Genomic DNA, 25,519 nt, shown 5'->3' on the forward strand with positions numbered 1-25,519 from the left:
CCTCTTTTGCATACTCTGGTCTTGACACTGATTGGGGACTTCCTTGGCTATTCCTTTCCCCACAATCTTCTTTGGGAGCCCCCTCAGATCCTATTTATCAGTACCATGCAGGCCTAATCAAGGCTTGACAAAATGTATAGTTGGATTTCTCGACTGTTGAATACCAGGGATCCCACAGGACGGAATCAAAAGGCCATTTTCACAAGCAGTTCTTTTCTCTCTCTTTTTTTTTTTTTAAAGTTTTCTGAATTTACAACTTGAATTCAGTATCTCCAATGGCCAAAACATACACTTTGTCAACATAAATGAGACAATTCAAGTCCTCAGTACCATGTGTGGAAATTCATACATGTCATCCCATATGAACCATACTTACTTTCTCACTAGATTGTACCATCTTCCTACCTGCCTGTCTTTCACCATTTGTTTCCTGGCATTTTCACTGAATCAAAAAGCCATAGTAAAAAGCATATTCAGGGTCATCCTTTTTACTTACCCAATAATACTTGGTCATTTCTGTAGTACGGTCACAGAGTCCATGAACAATGGGAAGATCATCTTTGGCACACTACATCATTCCCACATTTATGAGAAGATGAAAGAGGCTTCAGGAGTTAGTTTTGTTTTGCTTTTTTGCTTTTCCACATGTTCTAACATAACCCCAACATTTCACAGTCCAAGAGCTGGCCTCTCGGAAGATTACATTACAAGGGAGAGGGATACATCCTGAGGAAAGGGTGCAGTTCCCTTTATCTGACAGCTGTCCAAAAGTCACAAACTAAGTTAACCTCCCTGGGGCTGTTCTGGGAAACTGGGGTGGTGGAGTACAGACAGAGAGCTCAGGTGAAGTGCTTGGTTGCCTGCCATCATAAACAAGGGAAGGCAACTGTATCCCACAAAGGCAGTGATTTTTAACTGCCACAGCAAAAATGCAATTTTAGATCCATGGTGACCATACCTGGATTGTGCAAACCTGGCCATGGTGATCCATGCCATGGTAACATCAAGATTAGAATATTGTAACACACTCTGTGAGGGGCTGCCTCTTTCTTTATGAGAGAGCAATTAGTGCAGAATGCTGTGGCCCATGTGATTGTTGGAGATAGGCAGTTTGACTCTTTTGGGCCCCTTCTCTGTCAGCTGCACTGGCTGCCAATTTGTTTCCAGCCCAATTCAAGGTGCTTTTTTTGACCTTTAAAGCCCCATATGTCTTGAGGCCATGGCATTCTTCTGTATAACCTTGCTCATCCCCTCCAGTTGTTGGAGAAGGCCCTGTTACAGATACCATCACCTGTAGAGGTGAAGAGGCAGCAGCAAGTAACAGATGCCTTCTCACTACAGGTTGAGCCTCATTATTCTCATGGGTTTAAATTAGTTCTTAACTGATAACTGATGCCAGTAATGAATACTCTGATGGAATGACCATGCTGTGGGGAGGATTTCTGGTAACAAATGGGGAGGCAGGCTGAACAGTTGCCAAGTTGCACTTCAAAATTAATTGTGGCCCTGTGGTGAGGTAACAGCTGAAAAAGTACCAGCAGAAAAAAATGGACTCAAGATTGGTTCCTGAAAAATATTAGTCTTTCTGGTTTCTCAAATGGAGAGATGTGAAGATTTATATAATGGGTAATGAAGAAACCAAGCAGAATCCTTTAGTTCAGTATTTAATAAGAGGTTCGGCAAGACACATCAGTTTGGAATTTTTCCCTTCCTTCAAAGCAGTAGATTTCCAATGAATTTGGAAGTAAGCTACCAGCAATGTCCCAAACTGTTAAATTTTTCATAGATAGTATTAGTGTCTCAGTTTAGCTCACAAATCAAACCCAACCAAGTGGCTGAAATTATTACCACAAAAGCCTTTTCTGCTGCTTGGGCCGAAGATGCAATACAAGCACTGAGCAGCAATTCACACCTCTGAAAAGTGTCTAATTATTACTGGCTTGACAGTTCTGCTGTTACTAGACATTACACTTGTGGCATGGTAAGCCTGAAGATGCACAGAGTACAGGCAAGGCTGGAAAACAAGGGTTTTGTTGAAAGCAGTGGTTCACTATTAGGTCAGTGCTGCCATGAACATCCTGATACAGAAAACATGGAAACACAACAAGGGTAAATATTGGGCTGCCTGCACATGCACAAGCATAGGCAGCAAGGAAAGGTTTCACGTTCACTAGAAAGTATGTTGAAAGTGAGATTTCCAGACAGCCCTGCAGCTTCTGCACATGTAATAAGGGCAATCTGCCTGCTAAATTTCTACCCATCAAATGCATTATCTAGATGAGGAAGAAAATGTGCTGAGCACTTCCAATGATGCATTCTCACTGGAGTCAATATAAGACCAGCACATGCCATCTTCTAAACACAGGTTGAACAAAATAGTATTTCCCAATATTAGACAAAGAAATGAAGACCCAATCATTGCTTTTGCGGGCGGCACTATTATATGGTCAATGTTAATGTACATGCTCTACATGCAGCAGTTATTTGGTCCAGTCCATTTTATCTAGGGGCAGCCATTCAGTGAGGTGAAGTGACTGTTGCAGGTATAGAGAGGTAGTAGATGCCACCCCTACTGTGGTGGGTGTCATTGCACATGCCTTCCCATGCTTGTTTCAGAACATGCAATGGTCCAATTCCACCACAGTCCATGTTTCATGCCTAATGCAAATAAATTCATTTCAAGATGTGTATGCCATTAACAACTGTTTGCAACATATGTGTAATTTACTATTTAAATACTTGCGTGCTGTTCTTAAATTTATGGTGTCACAATTGTATTTTATCATTTAAACTTGAACACGTTTTGTACACTACTGTAAAAAGTAAACGATGAATTGGCTCCCAGTGGTCAACAATGACTTACTATGCTTGAAAACTTCTGGGATCAACTTCACTCAAGCAAGGCAGACGCTTCCCATGCTGCACATGGAGACAATGCAGTCTAGAAAATTATTAGCTCAAGAAATTTAATTATAGATTGCAAAATGGTTCTTTCCATTCTTAAGCAATCTAATTTTATTCCATGAGAATCATTAGAAGCTGCTACAGCAGTAGCAGCAGCTACATAAGAGAAGAACTACCTTAATCCAATTTCCCCTTTATCAGCAATACTCTGGTATGATTGTACACACCAAAAAAGGAGATTTTTTTTAAAATTCATGCAAATATCTTCCATCCTCTTTGACTAAAATGATCTTTTTACTGCTGTTGTGTATATAATAGGCCTGGTGATTTCTATTTTCCTTGAATACAAAGATTTTCTTTCCACTAACAAATTGCCATCATGTTTGCAATTTAACTTCAATTGTCTGAGACCTGATATAAAAGCAGAGATTGGTTACTGCTGGGTGGTAAGCTTGAGGGAAAGATGTAAGCTTTGGAGTGGTCTGAGATTATTAACAAGGCTAGCCAAAATCCAAATGAACAATGGCTCAGATGGGGGGGGGGGGGAGAATCATTTGTCCAAACTGTGGGAGGCAGTTCATTTCCAATGTCATCCCCATTCCAAAATATAGTAGCATCACTAAGAAAAATAGGCCTTGCAGCCAATTCACATTGGGGGAAGAAAAAGATGATCATTTTTCTCCTTTGCATGGCAATTTTCACAGGCCAGGGTGAATCCTCCAGGGGCAGCTCAACAAGACCCCTAACAGCCTAAAACTTGCAGCATCAAGCAGGCTCTTGTTCCCAACCAAGGAAGCTAGATCCTTTTGCCATTCAAAAAGCTTTTCAGTGGGGTTTTTTAAACTTTTCTCACCAGCAACAGCAGAACAGGTGAAATGATTGTTTTTCTCAAACAGAGCTTTTGAATCCTGCAAGTCCTTGAACAGGTTCATCAGAACAAGAGGCTAGGGCTAAACTTTATACAAGCCCAATATCTGGCAAAATCCTTTTAATTTAGATCTTTAGAATTTCAGGTATTTTCCAATTTTTCCCTCAATGTCACTTTTAACAATTGACTGATCATATTTACTTTGAAAAAAGTTAACTCATTGATTAATCTTAAGGCAATAACACTACATATGTTAACTTTAAAGTAAAACACCCTGTTGTGAGTGGTATGGGATTTGGATTGGTTACTGAAAACCCACTGGTTTCACCAGGCATTTAGGCTCTGGGTTCAGACCACCTGTTGGGATTGCACTAAAATTTGCATTTTCGGGCTCCATCAGTTTGGATTTGTGTGTTTTTACTGAGCTGTTTTGATTGATTGGAATGAAAGTTGGTATATTAATGTAAAACAAACAAACAATAAAAAATGTAGATATAATGAAAATAAAATTACAACTTTACCATCCAAATCACTGCTAGCCCCAAGTATATCATTCTATCTATTCAGTGACAGGGAGTGAACTTTGTTGTGCAAAACAAGAGTTTTATAGCAGGAGGAGGCAAAAAAAAGGCCAGATGCAAGAATATCAGGCATCCCTTATAAACCTTTGAAAAAGTTGGCATTTAGCCAGAGATGATTCAAGTCCATACTCAGTGTTACATAATATTTAATTGCAACCGACAACCAATTTTCAGATTTCAGTCAACACCCTACCTACTGCACTTTCTAAATTAATTTCCAAATTACTTTTGCTTTTTCTCTCCTCCCTGTCACAAGGATTCAGTGAAACCAGAATGCAAGTGGAAAGAGTAAGGCAAATCTCAAAACATTTTGTTTACCTGATGCAACAGAAGGAAAATGTGCAAAACGGATGCTGCATATGCATTTCACAAACAGAAACCTGATCCAGTAGCTTGGGCCGTGCACAAGCAACAACCATTGGAGTTCACGTTTCCTCCCACTGGGTTGGTGCACAAGGCTGCAATCTGCAAAAGTGTGAACTCAGCAGCAAGTAACCCAGCCACACCTGGAACGGTCTCAAAGACTGCTTGGGCTGAAGAGCAAGAGCCCAATCAACCATGAGACAGGATGGCATCTAGGAAAGTCCCCTCCCAGACTTGGAGCTAGGATGCTCTCTCCACCCCCACCCCCAAATCACAGACAAGTGTAGGAAGCAGCTTTGTTTTGACTACAACTCTTAAATGCACCATCACCTAATGGGGTGGCAAAGGGTGAAGGGAAGAAGGAGATGCCTAGTTTGAGTCCAAGTGTCTCCTGGGTCTGGCCCCACAATGTAACAATCTTCTGTTGCCATCACCACCACCCCACACACATGCACCTGCCGCTCCTCTCCCCCCTGCGAGAGGTGCCACCAGATTGCTAAATACGATTCCCATCACTATCCTACCCAGCAGCCTCTTACTCATCTACAGCAGACTTGTGGCACACAAAGACCTATATAAAAACATAGGTCACTATCTGAATTAGGGTACAGATTTCAATACACACATGTTGATATCAGTAACACAGCCAAGAAATCCAGGAAAGCTTTGGGTTCAGAAAGAGTTACACCTGGTTTTAGAGATTTGTATTGATCAAATTTCTCCATGAAGAGGGGCAGAAGTTTCAAGCATACATGTAAACCCAAGAACTCTGAAAGTTAATTCTGAACTGAAGGTTTTCTCATACTTGTCACTAATACAGTCTCATTAGGATGTTGTTCTTTCATAGTAATACATTTAACTTCCTAGAAAAGCATTTATCATCTGTTTACCATAGTGTGAGTTTTACAGTATCCTGGGGTGCAGGCATTGAGTGTTCAGTTTAATAATGGGTGATAAGAAAAAAAAAAATCCTGTTCAATGAGTAGGATCATTTTGAGAAGAGCTTGCAAAATTTTAGCCTGGCCAGAGCCAATTAAATTGTTGCCTGATGACGTACATGTCTACTTAGTGTGGTGGGAGAGGTCTGCTGGTATTGGTGGGTTAATCAGATCTGAGTTTATTTCTAGTATGTCAGGAATTAACTGACGGACTGGCTCCACAGACTTATAAAAAGTGATTTAACAAAATCCTCATGATTTCTTTTACCAGCTGGCAGCCAAAGAGGTAAAAAATTCCATTGCCCTGGAATGGAAAACTACAGGATGCTCATCTCATAGATCTGATATTGCCATCCCAAAATTTAACTCATGATTTTCCCAGAACCACTAGAATGGAATCAAACCATAGCCATTCTGTTCCTTTCTCAACAGGGATATCTAAAAGATTTTGCTAAATAAATAAAACCCTCTTTTCCCCATGTTTACATCTTATTTTGCTCTAAAGTTACCCACCACCACCTCATTAAGATTACATTTGCTTAACAGTGAACAGAATAGAATCCTGTTCTTATTCAGTAGTAACAAGAGGGAACAAATAAAGCACACTACTGCCCTCTCATGGACATAAATTGATCAATTTATTCTGCTACTACCTAAACCACTTTGTCAGTCAACTAACCAGCCAACACGCATTCAAGCACAATCACGGATTTCATAACACATTGGAATATACATTTATAAACAAGCTATGCCTTCTTTACCATTCCAGACACTCATTGCATGTACTACAGCAGTGTTTCGCAAACTGTGGGTCCGGACCCACTATGTGGACCCAATTTGAGGTGGGTCCCCATTCATTTCAATGTATAGTTTTTTTAGATATTAGACTTGTGCTACCATGGTATGTGACTGCATCTGGGAAATGCAGAGTACAGATCTGTACTTTTAACAGGCTATATGTATATGCTTTTAACAATGATAGTCAATGGGGCTTTTTCCTGATTAAGCATGAATAGGATTGTAGCCTTTGGGGTGTTTGGGGAATTTTTTTTAAACAGATCAGCAACCACTTGGGAGGGTTATTCTTTATTTTAGATAAATTTTTAAACTTATACTTATTGTAAACTTTCAATTTACTTAATTTATTTGATTTTGTCTTATGGGGACTGTAAAATTTTTCCTGCTTGATGATGTCACATCCAGCCATGACATCATTTCCAGGTTAATGACATCACTTCCGGTAGTCCCAACAGATTGTCATTCTAAAAAGTGGGTCCTGGTGCTAAAATGTTTGAGAATCACTGTACTATGCCATCTATTTATTATGGCATTAAGTATTTCCAACAATATGTGTTAGTGTTTTATGGTAATTGTTTTCACCTCAGTGAAAAACTCATAGGAATCCTTTGCTCCCTCTCTGCCTATCCCTGAAGCTTTCATACCACCAAAGGGCAAATTCAAGTCTCTGATAAGCCAACAATTGGTCCATACCAATCCAGACTGTAGTCTCTTAGCAACACGATGAACCCGTCCCACATTACTTGACCAGATGGTGGCTGCCAGGCCATACTTGACCCCATTGGCTCTCCTGATCACTTCTTCTTCTGTGCCAAACACTGTGACACAGGTTACAGGACCAAAGATCTCATCCTGCATGCAACATGAATCATCACTAACTTCAGCAATGACAGTTGGAAGCATGAAATAGCCACTTCTGTTTTTGGTGGAAAGAACCAGGAGATCCATGCCTTCTCCACAAAGGATTTTAGCCCCTTCTGCCTGAGCCTTTTTGACATAATTCTTGACCTAATGAGAGTAAAACAAGTGACATATTTAGTAAGTGCTGTCATTTCTGACAGTCCATACATGGTTCATAAGGATATGTAGGATTATTGGCTATTGACTTCACACAACATTCAGGATTTCAGCTATTTAATTGACGATGACAATGATGACGACAAAAATTAATGCTAATCATACCTGATCTGATCAAACTCTGATTCAGTTCTTAATTTTTAAGAGGAACCAAGTTGCTAGAAGACATTTCTGTTCTGGCTTAGAAAGTCCTGCAACTCTTTAACTCTAGGGCTGACTGTGATTGAACTATGATGTGAGAGAAGCATGCTGAACATGCTCTAGGCACTTTGTTTTTCAGCTGCAGGCAGACGGGGAGAATACCAATCCTAGCTAGGATACACCGATGACCCCTGTTCTTTTTTTGTTTGTTTTTTACCTTTACTAAATGTTCTTTACTTATCAGTGCTCCCATGTCAGCTGTGGGATCTGAGGGACTTCCAACCCTCCACTTTTTGACAGCTTCCACGAACCTTCTCAGAAATTCTTGGTAAATGCTCTCCTGAACAAAGATTCGGCTCGTACACAGGCATATTTCACCCTGAGAGAGAAAATATGCAAGAACACCTTGCCATGGTTGGTTATAACAAAGTTTAAAAAAAAAAAATAACAGGTTTATTACAACATGTGTAAAGTATTATTATTATTTTATTAATTTATATCCCGCCTTTTTGCCCTATGGGCACACATAGTAATAGTATGAAAGCCCAACTCTATTGAAAGCTTTTTCATTAATTTTACAAAGGGGAGAATTTCTCTCCCAGACTTCATGGGCAAAGAGAACACATTACCCTGCACATGCCTGATCTCATCTGATCTTGGAACCTAAGCAGGGTCAGGCCTGGTTAGTACTTGGATGGGAGACCGCCTGGGAATACCGGGTGCTGTAGGCTTATATACCATAGTCTTTCGAGACTGAAGGTTGCCAACCATCATGCAAGACTTGAGAATTAAGGACAAGATGACAAAGAGCAGAAGGTATAAAATCACACAATTGAGACAAATATTGCCAAATTGTTTGTTGCTTAAGTGACAAACAATGCATGAGATTTCAGCAATTGCACACACGCAGTTCTATATCCCGTACCTGATTAGCAAAGCTCGATCTTACAGTGGCAGGGATACATTCATCCAGATTGGCATCCTCAAAGATGATTGCTGGATTTTTGCCCCCAAGCTCCAAAGAGAGCTTTTTGCAATACGGAGCACTCCTTTCAATGATCCGCTGGCCAGTGAGAGTGCTTCCAGTGAAGGAAATCAGTGACACTTCAGGATGGGAGACAAGAGCATCCCCAGCCTTGGGTCCACTTCCAAATATAATATTCACAACACCTGGAGGAAAACCTCATAGGCAGAAACAGACAAAACATAATGGTCTCAAGACATAATCAATATTGTCTTCGTAAACCAGGTAACATGTTCCTGTAAAATAACAAATACCCATGAGGGATGGGGCCACGGCTCAGGGGAAGAGCATCTGCTTTACCTCCAGAAAGTGTTTAGTTTAGTTCCTGGCATCACCAGGAAGAGCAGAGAAAAAAATTATATTTGAAATCTCAGGGAGTTACTGTCACCCAGTCCTGAGCTAGATGGCCCAATAATCCTGAGCTAGATGGCCCAATTCAGAATAAGAATAAGGCAGCTATTTGTGTTCCTACATCATATAATAGCATTGGTCATCCTTTAGTTACAACATGACCATTTCTGGCAATGGAACTGTTCCTTCCAATAAAAAGTTATAACTGTTTTTAAATATCTATTGTAGTACTTAATCACATACCCCTCCCCCAACCGGAGAGGAGTTATATATTGTTCCATACTCATGCCCCTCTTCCTGGAGCAGTGAGGAGTTCCATACACTGCATCGCACTGCAGGACTCGCTACCTGAGTTCTGGAGGAGACATCACTGGAGGCTTATCTTTGCAATGTAGCATCGCCCTGTCAGCTCCAACAGGCTATGTCTCCAAGCTGGCAGTTTTGCACCTGCAGGAGGTGTCTTGGCTCTTTCCTGTTGCTTCCATTTCAGCATCTTTCTGTCTCTCCAAGAACCTGTCAGTTGGCCCACGACTTTTGTTTTTCCTGTTGCCCAAGAGCCCAGATATCCACTTGGCTTTGGAGACCTCCCATTCAGAGTGTTTGGGGTCATTAGCATTTGTTAATTCTCATTTGTTCAATCCCAGTCTAGGCATTGCTTGAATGCAAAGTGTGACTGTCATTTCCTGCTACAAGTCAGCCTTCAAAATGTGAGAAGGTCTATATTCTGCATTTATGGAATCAATCGGCCTGATTTTGGTAGACATAACTCCAAAATCCATAACTATTGCAGAGGTCCTAATTCTGCAATAATACTATCAGAACTATAGCTTCTATCAAAAATGGTCATGTTATGCAGCTCCCAAGAGAATGTATACTATATCTAAGCAGATAACAAAACAGGACAAAAAATGCCTTTTAGCAAGGCACTTCAACTTCCACTTTCTTCAGTAAAAGAGCATTTGTATGCTATCTTCATAGAATTAAACTGAGATGCCCCCACTAAGTGCTGTCCTGAAGATTAAGGCTGTAAGATGTTAGTGTATGTTATATTTTCAAAAAGTGATAGTATGAATGAAGCTTAATTGCTACAGTAATGTTATTTGTCCATTACAGTAAAAAATATGATGCCCTGCCCTGTAAGTAATAGTTTCCCCACCTTTTTCAGGTTTACCTGCTTTGTCTAGAAGCTTGCACAGCATCCAAGCAGTGACAGAAGTCATTTCACTGGGTTTGGCAATGACCGTGTTTCCACATGCAATAGCGGGGGCGATCTTCCAGGTCAGCAAATAGAGTGGCAAATTCCAAGGACTAATCAAACCAGCTGAAAAAAGAAGGAGAGTTATTCAGTGTTTGTTCGTACAAAAATCCTGGCACGGGGGGGGGGGAGAGAGAATCGGGACTGAGATTCTCTCCAACACCCAGCCCAAAAGAAAAATGTGGCATCTTTCTGGGAGAAGTGCTATCACAGTTTTTCCTTCTGATCTATGCCCTAATGAATATCTACAGGTAAAAAAACTAGGGAACATTCACTTATATGTGGATTTTCCCCATGTGTATACGGTATACTTTTGCTTAATGGCCATAATTTATATTCTGATCTACTGCTTTTATTAGCACTGTGGATGCAGATTGAAAATTCTCCTTCAAATGTCAGGTGAGGGAAGGAGAAAATTCTTATTCCACTGAATGCACACAGTCACATTCCAAAATAATGATGTTAGAATATGAATGTTGGGGGCTTACCAACTCCCACAGGCGTTTTCACAGTATAATGCATACAACCCATATGGTCCATCTGTGTACATTCTGTTGTCTGGTGAAGGATGGAAGACGAAAAAAACCGGAAATTGTACGCTGCCCGGGGGATGTCTACTGTCTTAGCAAATGTGATGGTTTTCCCTGAAAACAGAGAGATATGCAGTGTTCTCACTTGCTCGTGTGGTTATTTATTGCAATCCTGTCCTTATTTACACCGTTCTCAAAAGTTCTTCTAAGTTTGGAGATTCTTTTTTACGTGAAGAATGAAAATGTGGTTATTAAAGGGCAAGAAGAGACCCCCCCCCCTAAAAATCAAGGGTGCCCCAAATGATCAACAGCCAGGTCAAAAGAAAAGAAACAAAAAGCAATCCCACCACAAACAAAAGGGAAACCGCAGGTAGACTGTCCTTTGAAGCCCTCAGTCTGTGGCCACTTGTATTTCCCCTGTGTGGCTATCCCTTTACTTGCAAGTTTCTTACAGAAAAAAACCTCTGAATGGGCAGACTAGTAGCACTCTCTACCTGCCCACAGAACTGCATACTGTTTGTATTTCAGAGACAAGTTCCAAAACATGCATGTCCTTGAGCATGGGGTGCAAGCATCCATTTTGTTCTCAAGTATAAGTCAAGAACAGATATTTTAAGCCATTTCTGCCCAATGTTGCATACATACAACAGGGATCAAATGTGTACACCTGTGAGCTGGGCAAAAATGGGTTAAGTACACATTAGCTTCTATTCCGGAAAACACACTATTAAAATCAAGCATGCAGACTTCAAAATTAAGTTCAATTGCTTTACTGGTCACTGAGCCTGCTCCTCCTCCCCCCACCCCAATAACAAATGTCCCAGCTGTTGGTGCTTAGATCCATTTAACTAAGCCATTGTCTCAACTCCTCATGGTTGGGAAGACCATTCCAAACTGTTACCTTGGTCTTTTGATTCTGCCTGTGCAAATGATTCCAAATCTTCTTCAATGAGGTCTGCCAGCTTGATCATTATTTTAGACCGTTCTTGGGGACTTGTTGCAGACCATCCTGGAAAAGCATTTTGGGCAGCTTTGACAGCAGCCTCTACCTTGAAAAGACAATGACCCAATGCATTTAACATGGTGCGCATCAGAACCAGCACACACATTACGCACTAATGAAAATGATGAAAGAAGGGAGAAAGTGTGAGCTTCTCTGCCCCAGAACCTATTTTGAAAGCTCCAGCTGATATTTGGAATATGTGATATAATAAATGAAGACACTGGGGGGAAAAAGAATTCCTTGATCTAAGCCCTCCCAAATGTTACACACTGTTCTAACATTAGGTGGCAGCATTGAGTTGCAGTCCCTCTGCTTTCATTTTAAGTTGCTCCAAGAGTACTTAATAGCCTGGAACTTCCTATTTCAGAATGTTACCTTAAATTCTCCAAAGGTAGTTACATAAGCCCATGTGCTGCAGTGGCTAGAATGTCACCCTTGGATCAGGATGACATTTGAACAAAGTATACTTAGGAAGCTGCTTTATACGAGTCAGACGCTTGGTCCATCTATTGCAATCCATTGTCAGTCCTGATTGGCAGTAACTCCAGGTTTGAGGCAGGGGTCTTTCCTAGCCATTCTTAAGAGATCCAGGATTGCACCTGGGACCTTCACATGCAAAGCATGTGCTACTCCATGGAACTACAGCCTGTCCCCAAATACAACTCTTTGTCCCACATATTCTGAAAGATAAACCAATGGTACCCCCATCTTAAAAACAAGATGAGTGGACTCATGGGAAACTGCTGACATTTGACACAGATGAATATGAAGAAAAGGACTCTGGGCATGCTCTCTCTTCAAGTTACCACTGGGGTCCAGCAATGTGGGGAGAAGTTACTTGGGGGAGGGTACTTCACTCCCCCCTTAGGTGCTACCTGTGAAGATTCTCATTGGACTCCTTCCCAAGCTGCCAGGGGAGATGAATGGCATTTCAGCAGGGGCTGCAGAATGCTCTCAAGGTCAACAACAATACCTTCTCACGTCAATTTCAGCACACACAGTCATTTTGTGCAGGTGTCAAATTTTGGTTACCCTTTTCCTTTCCATTTTAGATTGCAAGACACTTTGGGAAGTACCTAGAACATTTTTAGAATTAATAATGGCAAACGTCTTCCTAACTTTATTTTGAGTAATGTTTCCACACATCTGCTGTTTTAATAAGGAAAGGCCCTAGAGAAAGACAATACAGCAAGTGCAGCTTCTTTGAGCCTGCTCTTCCTTCACCATGTCCTACTAGAAAAATTGTGGGATAGAGCAACAGGAAAGCACAAGGCTTGTATTAGTAGAGGACTTTATTTTCTCACACCCATCCCAGTACTGTTGAGGGCTATACAGTACACATCTTTGTATTCATGCCAGGTGGGGAGTACAAGCATACAGTATTTTTGCAGACACTTGATATGACGGGCAGCCCAATCCTTACCTGCACTGGAACATGTAGGTCAGCTGGCCTGTCCCTTAACCAGCATGGGGTTGGGTCTGGCTGCGACACAGCTCAGGACAAGGGGAATCAATTCCCCTTATCCAAGGTAATGCAGTAGTAGCCCAAATGAAGCTACTCAGAGCTGCGCCACCTAAAGAAGTGGCGCAGATCTGAGAAATCCAGCACTAAGCCAGGCTTCCAAGGAAGGGGGTTAGCATCCAGCTGAAGTACTGGATCCTGGCTCCACCCCCTCCTACCTGGCCCACCCACAGGCCTGCCTACTGCCCTGGAATGCCCCAGTTCTACCCTCCCCAGGCCCTCGCACTGCCGGCCCCCCACCAGCACAAAAACTCACCTGATCTGGAGCTTGCTGCAGTGTGGGAAATCCTGTAACAGCCTTGCATGGCCTTCTGACTCCTGAGTCGTCACAGACGTGCCTTACTGCACATTTGTGACACTCCTCAGCTGGCACATGTCACTTGCGCCAGCTGTTAGAACACCTGGGATTATGCTCTAGATCTATTTGACTGAAATAGAATTGTAGTCATGTCTTTATTTTCAAATCTCACTCACCACCTAAAATGGGAGTCAGTTGTACTTGTTTTGTTAATAAATGTGGACTGCTGTGCTTTCTGCATCAGCAAGAATCTCCAAGATTACCTTTCCACCCATCCCCTGTTCCCCACAGGTTAAAGTTGCCATTCAGGGTCAGTCCACCAACAATGCTGTGTGTGTATCAAATACGCAATTAACTCTCCTGTTTACATATAGAAACCAACTATGAAAGCACAGAAGTGCTATGCGGAGGGGAAAGTGTTAATCCTTTCAGCAAAGCCAGCTAGTTACACTTCAGCCACACATTATCAGCTCTAGGCAAATATTTGACCAACTGAAGTTTAATGCTAAAGGTTGAGGGTGAACCTGCATAAGTTGAGACAGAATTTTTGCAGCTTTAGCAATTTACCTACACAACAGAATGTGTAGGTATTTTCAACGTGTAGGCCTTCAATTTCATAAGGCACAGAAATCCAAGCATATAGTCAAAAAGCAATAATTGGTTGCCTTTTCACGTCACCTTAGCATGGCATTCTCTCTTTCACTCTCCTTCCCTTTCCCAGCTTGAGCAGCTGTTTGTAAATATTATAAAAACAGATCTTATGTGTTGGCATGTTCATTTGGGTACTGCAGAGATCAGGCTCCTTCAGACTGGAGAAAACAGGACCTTTTGGTTCTAATTGGAATAAAACTTCAGACTAAAACCCTCAACTATTGACTCTGATTAACATCTGTAATCATTTTCTGACATCTGTTTTATGCAAAAGATAATGCCATTCCAATATCAGACTGGCAAATCAATTAAACATTTAAAGTAGAAACTTGGTGTTAAAATTGATTCTGGGCAAATAATTTCCACGACTTTAGGACTTTAATTTCCATGATTATTCCTGCAGACAATAGCTCTGCTAGAATGAAAAGGAAAGAGTTGCTATAGATCAGTGCACAAACTCACCTCTTCTCTGCCACTGTCTGGTACCTTGCAATATACTTCTCCGGTGGATGGATCGTAGGAATCTAAATATGAGGAGCAAGGGAAAAATTGGCCACCTATGTAGTTCTCCAAAAGCAAGCAAGCCGTTGGACTGGCCATTGTCACTTAGTGTGCAGTATCCGAATGCTCTTACTGAACTTACAGGTCATACTGCAGGCTGATCTGTTTACGTTTGCAAGCTTGAACTCCTCCCTCCTTGTAAAACTTCATTAACTAGAATTTCAAGAATGGGAAATGTCCTTTATCCATTCCAAATAGGCTATGATAGGCTATTTCTATAACAAACCCCATATATATCTGCTTTATAAACAGGCATAACAATTTGTTGGGTATGATTGATTGCCATATTTGCAGGAAAAGGATCCCGTCCCCCATGGCTGCCGCCCCCAGTCACACTACCAGGGATTTGGAATTTCATTTATTTTTTGTCTTTAGGGAGTGCGTTGGCTTGACTTGCGTGAGTCACCTTTGCCTATGATCTGCAAGTCCTCTGCTCTCCACCTCAGAGTCACACATACATTATTTTGAAATGCACAGCCTGAGCTTATGGCCAGGAGGATGGAGCAGATGACCTTTAATTCCTCTGAATCCAACAAGGAATCAGAGCAGGGGAAGAGAAGAAATCATCCTCAAGTAAGGATGAACAAGAGGTAATAGGAAAAGAGGTTATTTCTTCATTGTTCTAGTGCTGGGCTGTATTTTGTTATTGTTGGTTTTTAACATACAGGGTTTTTTTTTCTTCCTGTTCTGTAACTACTCCACTGCCTGCTCTATCATCTTAGGATTTATTTTTCCTGCCAGAACATTAACCCATTTCTACCTGGCCCACAGGTGAACACATTTGCTTCCTGTTGTGTATAGGCAACGTTTGGCAGATATGGCTTAAGCCAATCTCACACATTCTTCAAGTAAAGCAAAGAGCATCTGAAAAACCCATCCAACATTCTCAATTTTTACAGACATTTCCTGTTGCTGGTTCACTTCATGCATTCTAGTAAGCAACACCCCAGCAAGCAGAGTTCAATTATTAGAAGAATGTATATTAATAGCAGTTTCTTACCAATCAGTACATTCAAGTTTGGTGCAGAGTCCTTGTGCCATATTTTCATCATATGAAGCTGCAGGTGTCACATCTGACAACCTATGGTAGGGTGCAGTGCTAATTACGGCTTTTAAACCCAAATATCTTCCAAGTAGAAAGGGAGTAGGGGTTGGAAGCATGAAATTTCCCAAACTTTAAGGGGCAAACAGAAAATCATTCACAATTTAGACCACTTTTTCTGGATGACTTATAAAGCAAAGCAAATGAGTGAGAATTGTTTTAAGGTACATGGACACCAACAGCAATAATATGTTCCTATTTGTTGGTTGCTGGTTGGCAACCTTCAGTCTAGAAATACTATGGTATAAGCCTACCGCACCCAGTATTCCCAGGCGGACTCCCATCCAAGTGCTAACCAGGCCTGACCCTGCTTAGCTTCCAAGATCAGACGAGATTGGGCATTTGTTACTTGCATGGAAATTCTGGGTTCAGTTTTGGAAGTAAGGGAGGGCATGGTATATATTGGACCACACTTTTTATGTTTAGTTCACTGATCATATAAACGTAGAGCAGTTATGTTTTATCTAACTTAGGGCAAAATCCAAACCAGGTCTGGTCAGAAGTACGTCCTATTTTGTTCCATGGGGCTTACTCTCAGGAAAGTGTGGTTAGGATTGCAGCCTTAGTCTAAAATATAATATAGTAGTCAGCATAGTTAGCTTAATATGTAATATACTTAAACCATTTCTGCCCAACATTGCATATATGCAACAGGGATCAAATGTGTACACTTGTGGGGTAGGCAGAAATGGGTTAATACTAAATTACCAACTCTACAGAGATTATTAGATCCTGGAAAACACTTGGGGTTTTTTTCCTTCCTGAATAGGGCCTAAGCTCAGGAAGGAAATTGAACTAAGAAGTTAAAAAGGAAAGCTCAGTATAAATATGCATGAAATGAATGCTGACAGAGACTGCTTTTGCATTACAAAGTTTTTTGAAAAAAAATGCAAATGTATCAACATATCTTTTCTCTTGTCATTTTACCTTTTCTTATGTCAATAATTGTTTACATGTTTTAGTCACACATTTGTTTTCTTAAGGGTTAAGTCTGCATATGGTGAATTTTATAAGAAAAATTTGGAATTTTCAAAAGGGGTCTATCTTAAGGTAATAAAATATGGTGAAGTCACCAGCACAATTTCCTCAGTTGTGAGGACATTTCATACAAAATATGAAATATTTCATACCAGACGAATATGGGAAAGTAAAGATATTGGGTTCGGCTGTTACCATCTCAAAAATAAACATGTGCATCAAGCATACTTGGGATCATTAGAAAAGGCATTGAGAAAAAGACTATTAATATTGTAATGCCATTGTAAAAATCGATGGTTAGGCCACACCTGGAGTATTGCATCCCGTTCTGGTCGCCACCTCTCAAAAAGGACATAGTGGTAATAGAAAAGGTGCAAAAGAGAGCGACTAAGATGATTACTGGGCTGGGGCACCTTCCTTATGAAGAAAGGCTATGGCATTTGGGGCTCTTCAGACTAGAAAAGAGGCACAGGGGGGGACACACAATTGAGACGTACAAAATAATACAGGGGATGGACAGAGTGGCTAGAGAGATGCTCTTTACCCTCTCACACAACACCAGAACCAGGGGACAGCCACTAAAATTGAGTGTTGGGAGTTAGACAGACAGAAGAAAATATTTCTTTACTCAGCGTGTAGTTAATCTGTGGAACTCTTTGCCACAGGATGTGGTGATGGCATCGGGCCTAAATGCATTTAAAACGGGATTGGACAAATTTGTGGAGGAAAAGTCCATCATGGGTTACAAGCTATGATGAGTATAAGTAGCCTCCTGGTTTTAGAAGTAGGCTACCTCAGAATGCCAGATGCAAGGGAGGGCAACAGGATGCAGGTCTCTTGTCTTACGTGCTTCCTGAGGCATTTGGTGTGCCACTGTGAGATACAGGAAGCTGGACTAGATGGGCCTATGACCTGATCCAACAGGGCTGTTCTTATGTTCTTATAAGCATATGAATTCTCAACTTTCCCTGAATAATGTCTGGCATAAGGGCCACACTTTTTTCCTTTCTTTTTTTTTTACAAATAAGGGTACATTCTGATACATACAAAATTTGGAGAGAAATGGATGTGTTTTAAAAGATCACACATAAAACATGAGCAACTCTAGAGTCTTCTGAGAGGTGACAACTACAATAAGAGTATAAAAACCTTAAGCCATAGGCACCTGCCAAGAAGCATTATGTAAGGCATTAAAACATGAAAAGTATCTCTTGGGTTCATTACGTTAAAAGAGGGATCCCTAGATGGCTGCCTGCTAGTACACCTATTGCTGCAGGAGCTCCCCACCCTCAAGAGTTTATAAGGGAAATATTGTTCAATAGGGGAAGAGAATCCCCTCCAAATTTATTTACTGGCTGGATTTTACTGGTTTTATTGGAACTTTTTGGGAGCTTTTTTAACTGGATTGGATTGAAGAAGTCAGCCCCAGTGAGGAAGAAGAAGTGGCAGAGGATTTCCTTGGGACGCAGCTTTCCAATAAAGCAACTGAAATAAAGCTTAAAGCAAAGCAACTGTGACTGGATGAACAGCATGATTTTGATCTCATTATGGCCAACTGTCCCCTTTGGTCAAGTTTTTTTATTTATAAAAGACAACTTGAAAGGACAAAATGTGATGCTCAGACAATCTACTTTATTATACTTCTACAATTTAAAAAATAAAATTAGCCATTATTTGACAAACTCTGTCTGCACAAATAAAATTTTAAATAAAACTACAATGGGAAGAAATTTCTGGCTGCAGCATTACATAATGTTTTGAAATGGAAAGAAGTAGGGTGTTTTGAAAAATGTACTTGTATAAAACCCTTGAATACTTTAGCCCAATTGAAGTTATTTTATGAGATAATGTGCAGCAAGTAAGCAGCTCCCAAAAAATTGTAAACAAAGTTTAAGGCTGGAAGTAACAAGTTTTTTTCATGATGAGTCACCATCCTTTAATACATCATTCCGATCAACTTTTCATAAAAAGTCCACTAGAGCTACCAACAGAGTTGAGGTTTCTGATGGGGAATATACTGGAATTTGTGCAATGAGGAAGTGCAAATTAGGTCTTTCTTGGTTAGCACAGTTTTGCAGCAACCATATAGCCTGAACATGTTTGCAAAACACCCAAAAACTTTGTTTCCTTCTCTTCAAAGTGTAGTTGCCTTTATTCCTTCAACAGATACAACTGAATTCTTCTTAGATACGCATATCTGGACAATGATTTCAATCGGCTGGATTGCAGAAGTCCTGGCATAACTATCATTCTTTAATCTAAAAAGAAGCAAAAAGCATTATCTGAAAACTGTGCTTTAATAAAATTTTCTCACATTAAGTAAACCGAGGCATCTTCCGGCCTGATTAACTAACCAAATACTAGTTGTCCAATATGAATTGCAACCTCACTGCACAAACACACATAATTTATAATTACACACACACACAGCATACCTCCGTGACAACTCCTGCTGCTATGGTAGATCCACTGTAGCGCAACATAAATCTTCCAAGTTCTTTGAAGTCTTTATAAAGTTCAAGAGCAATAGGCCTTTGTGTCTGCAGTTCTATTAGAGCATTCTGTCCTTTAGATAGATACCTACAATTAAAATATATATATAAATTTCCCCTCAATTGTATTACTTTGAATGGGCATCTAACATGCACATATGTCGCAAACATTAAAGCAATCTATCTATGAGAATCTGCTTATAGAGCAGGGATCTCCAAACCCCGGCCCAGGGGCCAAATGCGGCCCACGGAGACCCTCTATCCAGCCCGCAGCCAGCCTCTGATCCCCCAAGAGCCTCTAGCCCAGATGACCAAACACAACCAGAGTTGCGTTTGTGAGGTGGGGGAATGGGGGTCCATTTTAGTGTGTATGCTTTATTTCTCGGGCTGTGTTGCTGCTTAGAGAAATCCTAGACATTTGAGCCCATTCATTCATTCCAGTTATTCATCTAAGTTCAATCTCTAATTTTAAATTTTATATTTAATTTTTTTTCTGGCCATCGACACTGTACCAAATATTTGATGCGGCCCTTAGGCTAAAAAGTTTAAAGACCCATCAGAGACAGTCACATCAGTTTTGCCTAAATTAAGTCCAATTTTTTGGGTGCTCCTTTCCATTGCCCACTTTCCATGTACTTCTACATCAGGCATAGAAAGTGATCATACCAGTTCCAGGGTTGACACCCAACACTCTTAGTTTTGCACTCCCACAAAACAGAGGGTGGCATCCTAATGTTTCAGCCATTGAAAGCTCCTTTTGTGAGCAGAAAGTGCATTCCACTTATATAAGGACCACTTGCATTAGCAGAACACTTGTGTTTATAAGAGCAGCTTTGGAGAGCAGAAATACTAATCATAATGCTACTTGGAATGTGGTACACATTCTGAACTGAGAGAGTCAAAAGAACTATCCAGTCTATCCTTGCATTGCATCACAAGCAGAAACTGAGTACTGTGAGCAGAAAGCATGGGCAGCTAGGAAAGGTGTCCCTAGACAAAGCATGTCACATGTACTCAAGAAAGCTGTAGGGAAAAGGAAAGTCACAACCTCTGCCTCACAAAATCTTCAGGAGCCAATGTCACACTGGGAGCATTTCAACCTCAAGTATGGCAATTAGTTTCTTGTTAAAACCCAAATGGAATATTGTTGGGGTATGATCTAGGCCAGGGATGTCCAAACTTTTTGGCATGAAGGCCAAATCATCTCTTTGACACTGTGTTGGGGGCCGGGGGGGAGAATTAATTTACATTTCAAATTTGAATAAATTTATATAAATGAATCTATTCGAGATGGAACTTACATGAATGAATGACGGTCTTGCAATAGTTCAAGGCCTAGCTCAAAGCAAGGCTGACCTTTCCTTCACTGCTACTGCTGCATCACAGACGTGAAACAGCAAGCAATGGAGGAAGCCCCCATCCCACAGCTCACATGAGGGGTTGAACAGTTGCGTCAGGCCAGCGTGAGCTCCAACAAGTCTCCAGAGGGCCAGAGGCTAATTTGACACTGGGATCTACCTGCAGGCCAGATTGGGAGCCCTCAAGGGCCGCAAATGGCCCCAGGGCCAGGGTTTGGGCACCTCTGGTCTAAGCCAAGAATGTCAAACTCATTTCATACAGAGGCCACATTCATGATGCTTGCCTAGAGAAGTGACATTATTAAGCAGAAAACTGACACCTTGAAGCAGCTGATGGCCAGAAATAAGCACTTTTTCTCAGTTAGGAACTCATTTGCTGCAACTGGCAGAAGAGACAATGTGCAAATGTGAAAATCTTATTTTCAAGATATCAAAGAGCCAATTATCAAGCTGGGAGAGCCCAATTATAACAGGGTCTGGATAAAATGCTTCCAAGCCGCATTTGGCCCACCAGCTTTATGTTTGACACTCCTGTTCTAGACCACACAGTATCCCCAGTCAAATGGCAATGGACCCTGATCTGTACAAGAAATGAGAGAAATCCAAAGTCAAAGAAAGTTGGTGTAGCATCGTGGCTAAGAGATCGAGATGCAAAACAGGCCCTCCCTGGTTTGCATCCCTCTTCTGCAATAAAATCACTAGGTAGCCTAAGCCAGGCCACAGCTCTCCAGCTGAAATATGGGGTTAATACTTGCTCCATAAATGACCTGGAGACAGGGTTGAGCAGTGAAGTGGCTAAGTTTGCAGACGACACCAAACTTTTCCGAGTGGTAAAGACCAGAAGTGATTGTGAGGAGCTCCAGAAGGATCTCTCCAGACTGGCAGAATGGGCAGCAAAATGGCAGATGCGCTTCAATGTCAGTAAGTGTAAAGTCATGCACATTGGGGAAAAAATCAAAACTTTACATATAGGCTGATGGGTTCTGAGCTGTCTGTGACAGATCAGGAGAGAGATCTTGGGGTGGTGGTGGACAGGTCGATGAAAGTGTCGACCCAATGTGCGGCGGCAGTGAAGAAGGCCAATTCTATGCTTGGGATCATTAGGAAGGGTATTGAGAACAAAATGGCTAGTATTATAATGCCGTTGTACAAATCTATGGTAAGGCCACACCTGGAGTATTGTGTCCAGTTCTGGTCGCCGCATCTCAAAAAAGACATAGTGGAAATGGAAAAGGTGCAAAAGAGAGCGACTAAGATTATTACGGGGCTGGGGCACCTTCCTTATGAGGAAAGGCTACGGCGTTTGGGCCTCTTCAGCCTAGAAAAGAGACGTTTGAGGGGGGACATGATTGAGACATACAAAATTATGCAGGGGATGGACAGAGTGGATAGGGAGATGCTCTTTACACTCTCACATAATACCAGAACCAGGGGACATCCACTAAAATTGAGTGTTGGGCGGGTTAAGACAGACAAAAGAAAATATTTCTTTACTCAGCGCGTGGTCGGACTGTGGAACTCCTTGCCACAGGATGTGGTGCTGGCGTCTAGCCTAGACACCTTTAAAAGGGGATTGGACGAGTTTCTGGAGGAAAAATCCATTATGGGGTACAAGCCATGATGTGTATGCGCAACCTCCTGATTTTAGGAATGGGTTAAGTCAGAATGCCAGATGTAGGGGAGGGCACCAGGATGAGGTCTCTTGTTATCTGGTGTGCTCCCTGGGGCATTTGGTGGGCCGCTGTGAGATACAGGAAGCTGGACTAGATGGGCCTATGGCCTGATCCAGTGGGGCTGTTCTTATGTTCTTATAACGATGCCATAAAGTAATTATCACACCAAGATAATACATGTGAAGCAAGCACTTTGCACACTCTGGAAGTTAAGTATTATTGTAAGAGTCAGAACAGTGTAGTGGTTCTGGTGTTGGACTTAAATCTGGAAAATCAAGAATCAAATTCCTGCTCAAACAGGAAACTTTCTGGGTAACCTTGGGCCAGTCACTATCTCTCAGCTTTGCCTACCTCACAAAAGGAACGGACGAACCATGTACACTTGTGGACCATGTTAGAACAGACAAAAGAAAATATTTCTTTACCAAGCATGTAATTAGTCTCTGGAAATCCTTGCCACAGAATGCGGTGATGGCATCTGGCCTAGATGCCTTTAACCCATTTCAGTCCAGCCCACAGGTGTGCACATTTGATCCCTGTTGCGTATATGCAACATTGGGCAGAAATGGCTTAAAAGGGGATTGGACAGAGGTCCATCACAGGTTACAAGCCATGATGAGTATGTGTAGCCTCCTGGTTTTAGAAGCAGGCTACCTCAGAATGCCAGATGCAAGGGAGGGCAACAGGATGCAAGTATCTTGGTGTCTTGTGTGCTCCCTGAGGCACCTAGTGGGCCACTGGGTGATACAGAAAGCTGGACTAGATTGGTCTGATCCAGCAGGGCTCTTTTCATGTTTTCCGAGTGGTAAAGACCAGAAGTGATTGTGAGGAGCTCCAGAAGGATCTCTCCAGACTGGCAGAATGGGCAGCAAAATGGCAGATGCGCTTCAATGTCAGTAAGCGTAAAGTCATGCACATTGGGGCAAAAAATCAAAACTTTAGATATAGGCTGATGGGTCCTGAGCTGTCTGTGACAGATCAGGAGAGAGATCTTGGGGTGGTGGTGGACAGGTCGATGAAAGTGTCGACCCAATGTGCGGCGGCAGTGAAGAAGGCCAATTCTATGCTTGGGATCATTAGGAAGGGTATTGAGAACAAAACGGCTAGTATTATAATGCCGTTGTACAAATCGAAGGTAAGGCCACACCTGGAGTATTGTGTCCAGTTCTGGTCGCCGCATCTCAAAAAAGACATAGTGGAAATGGAAAAGGTGCAAAAGAGAGCGACTAAGATTATTACAGGGATGGGGCACCTTCCTTATGAGGAAAGGCTACGGCGTTTGGGCCTCTTCAGCCTAGAAAAGAGACGTTTGAGGGGGGACATGATTGAGACATACAAAATTATGCAGGGAATGGACAGAGTGGATAGGGAGATGCTCTTTACACTCTCACATAATACCAGAACCAGGGGACATCCACTAAAATTGAGTGTTGGGCGGGTTAAGACAGACAAAAGAAAATATTTCTTTACTCAGCGTGTGGTCGGTCTGTGGAACTCCTTGCCACAGGATGTGGTGCTGGCGTCTAGCCTAGACGCCTTTAAAAGGGGATTGGACAAGTTTCTGGAGGAAAAATCCATTACGGGGTACAAGCCATGATGTGTATGCGCAACCTCCTGATTTTAGAAATGGGTTATGTCAGAATGCCAGGTGCAAGGGAGGGCACCAGGATGAGGTCTCTTGTTATCTGGTGTGCTCCCTGGGGCATTTGGTGGGCCGCTGTGATATACAGTAAGCTGGACTAGATGGGCCTATGGCCTGATCCAGTGGGGCTGTTCTTATGTTCTTATATATACCACCCTGAGCTTCTTGGAAAAAGAGTGGTATAATAATGTGAAAAATAAATATTAGGGAAGTGCAATACCTTTACTGATCATGATGTGTCACACCTGGGACCCCAAATGAAAACAAAGTGATAGGATTACTTTGCAAAAGCCACCTTGAGAAACACAGTGGGATCAACTTTGATCTTTCAACTTTGTCAAGGAAAGCTAGTTCAGAACCCTCCTCTTGTAGCAGATAAATGCTGCTGCATGCTGTACAAATGTGTTTGATGTATTAAGGTGCATGAAGAAAAGGGGGGAATTAGCTCCTAGAGATATGGAAGAAACAGAAGAGGCATGGCCTGAAAATGAGGACTCGTCTTTTAAAAATCCTATTATGTTTATTCAGAAGTAAACTTTCATAGAGTTCAGTGGGGCTGATTCTTAATCCCTGCTCATGCTAGTAGCTAAATGATTTATCTGTGTCACACTGCTTCAATCCACTGTATGTCAGCAATATGAAAGTGATACTAAGGTGTTTTTCCAACATTTTGTAACCAACATGTAAAAGCAACTGCTTGCAATGCATCATTCCCATCAATCATCATCTACTCCTATAATGCTGAACTTTAGCTTTGGTACCAATAGGTCTGTGGCCAAAACAGGTCTCCAGCTCCAGACAAGAGAGAAGTACCCAAATACAAATAATTCCTTGCCCTGCAGCACCTGAGGGGTGCTGCGAAATGTACCTGGTACTCACTGCTTCTCGGCTCTCCCAGGCACCACCATCTTGGATTGTGCTGATCTCATGTGATCCAAGATGGGAGTGCCCAGAAGAGTTGGGGAAAAGTTGCAGAACCTGCTTGAGGTATGCAGAATATCAAAACTTTCTCAAAACAAAGCTCTACGGGGGCAAAAACCCCAACCCAAAACCCATTCTGTCTGGAAAATGCAGGGGTTAACAAGAGAGAGAGGAAATTCCTACTGTGTAGAAGTTAGCACATTGTTTTCTGCCAGGTGGGATCAGACAGGAGGAAGTCACTTTATTTTCTTACCAAGTAGCATGATCTAATTGAAGCTCAGGGAGATGAGGGAAAAGAAGATTAAAGTGAGGAGAGAAGAGCTGAACCCAAAAGCACAATGAAACATTGAAGATGACCTATAGGGTCAAGTGAGACTTACTCCCAGGAAGATATGGCTATCTTCCTGGCAGCCTATATGGCAGCCTATTTTGTTTCAGGACACGGTTATTATGAAATAAAGAAAAGGGGGTTGCAAAAAGACAAATAC

The 25,519-nt window shown here is 41.7% G+C and overlaps 2 protein-coding genes and 1 pseudogene across 2 annotated transcripts in view; 1 reads left to right on the top strand and 2 right to left on the bottom strand.

Annotated features, from left to right (window-relative positions):
- Positions 1 to 7,007: 7,007 nt before the first annotated feature.
- Positions 7,008 to 14,904, bottom strand: ALDH8A1 (aldehyde dehydrogenase 8 family member A1). The gene is made up of 7 exons (XM_066611212.1): positions 14,767 to 14,904; positions 11,732 to 11,879; positions 10,789 to 10,944; positions 10,217 to 10,366; positions 8,596 to 8,852; positions 7,888 to 8,049; positions 7,008 to 7,460 (listed from the first exon to the last, which is right to left on the bottom strand). The coding sequence occupies exons 1-7, from the start codon at positions 14,902 to 14,904 to the stop codon at positions 7,008 to 7,010; spliced, it is 1,464 nt and encodes a 487-aa protein (XP_066467309.1).
- Positions 8,282 to 8,401, top strand: LOC136637311 (5S ribosomal RNA; annotated as a pseudogene).
- Positions 14,905 to 18,555: 3,651 nt separating the features above from the next.
- HBS1L (HBS1 like translational GTPase) overlaps positions 18,556 to 25,519 on the bottom strand; it is a 66,769-nt gene continuing 59,805 nt past the window's right edge. Inside the window, exons 17-18 of the mRNA XM_066614842.1 lie at positions 19,381 to 19,525; positions 18,556 to 19,203 (exon numbers count right to left, since the gene is read on the bottom strand). Coding sequence (XP_066470939.1) covers positions 19,192 to 19,203; positions 19,381 to 19,525 — 157 coding nt within the window. The 3' untranslated portion in view covers positions 18,556 to 19,191. The remainder of the gene's footprint in view (positions 19,204 to 19,380; positions 19,526 to 25,519) is intronic.

This window comes from Tiliqua scincoides, chromosome 1, assembly GCF_035046505.1.
Source record: "Tiliqua scincoides isolate rTilSci1 chromosome 1, rTilSci1.hap2, whole genome shotgun sequence".
In the NCBI taxonomy this organism is placed as follows: Eukaryota; Metazoa; Chordata; class Lepidosauria; order Squamata; family Scincidae; genus Tiliqua; species Tiliqua scincoides.

Coding starts and splice junctions, on each gene's coding strand:
- ALDH8A1 (XM_066611212.1), bottom strand. CDS start 14,904: ATGGCCAGTCCAACGGCTTGCTTGCTTTTGGAGAACTACATAGGTGGC. Junction 11,880..14,766: donor CAGACAGTGGCAGAGAAGAG/GTGAGTTTGTGC, acceptor TGTCTTTTCAAG/GTAGAGGCTGCTGTCAAAGC. Junction 8,853..10,216: donor CAAGCTTCTAGACAAAGCAG/GTAAACCTGAAA, acceptor TCTGCCTATGAG/GTTTTCCTCCAGGTGTTGTG.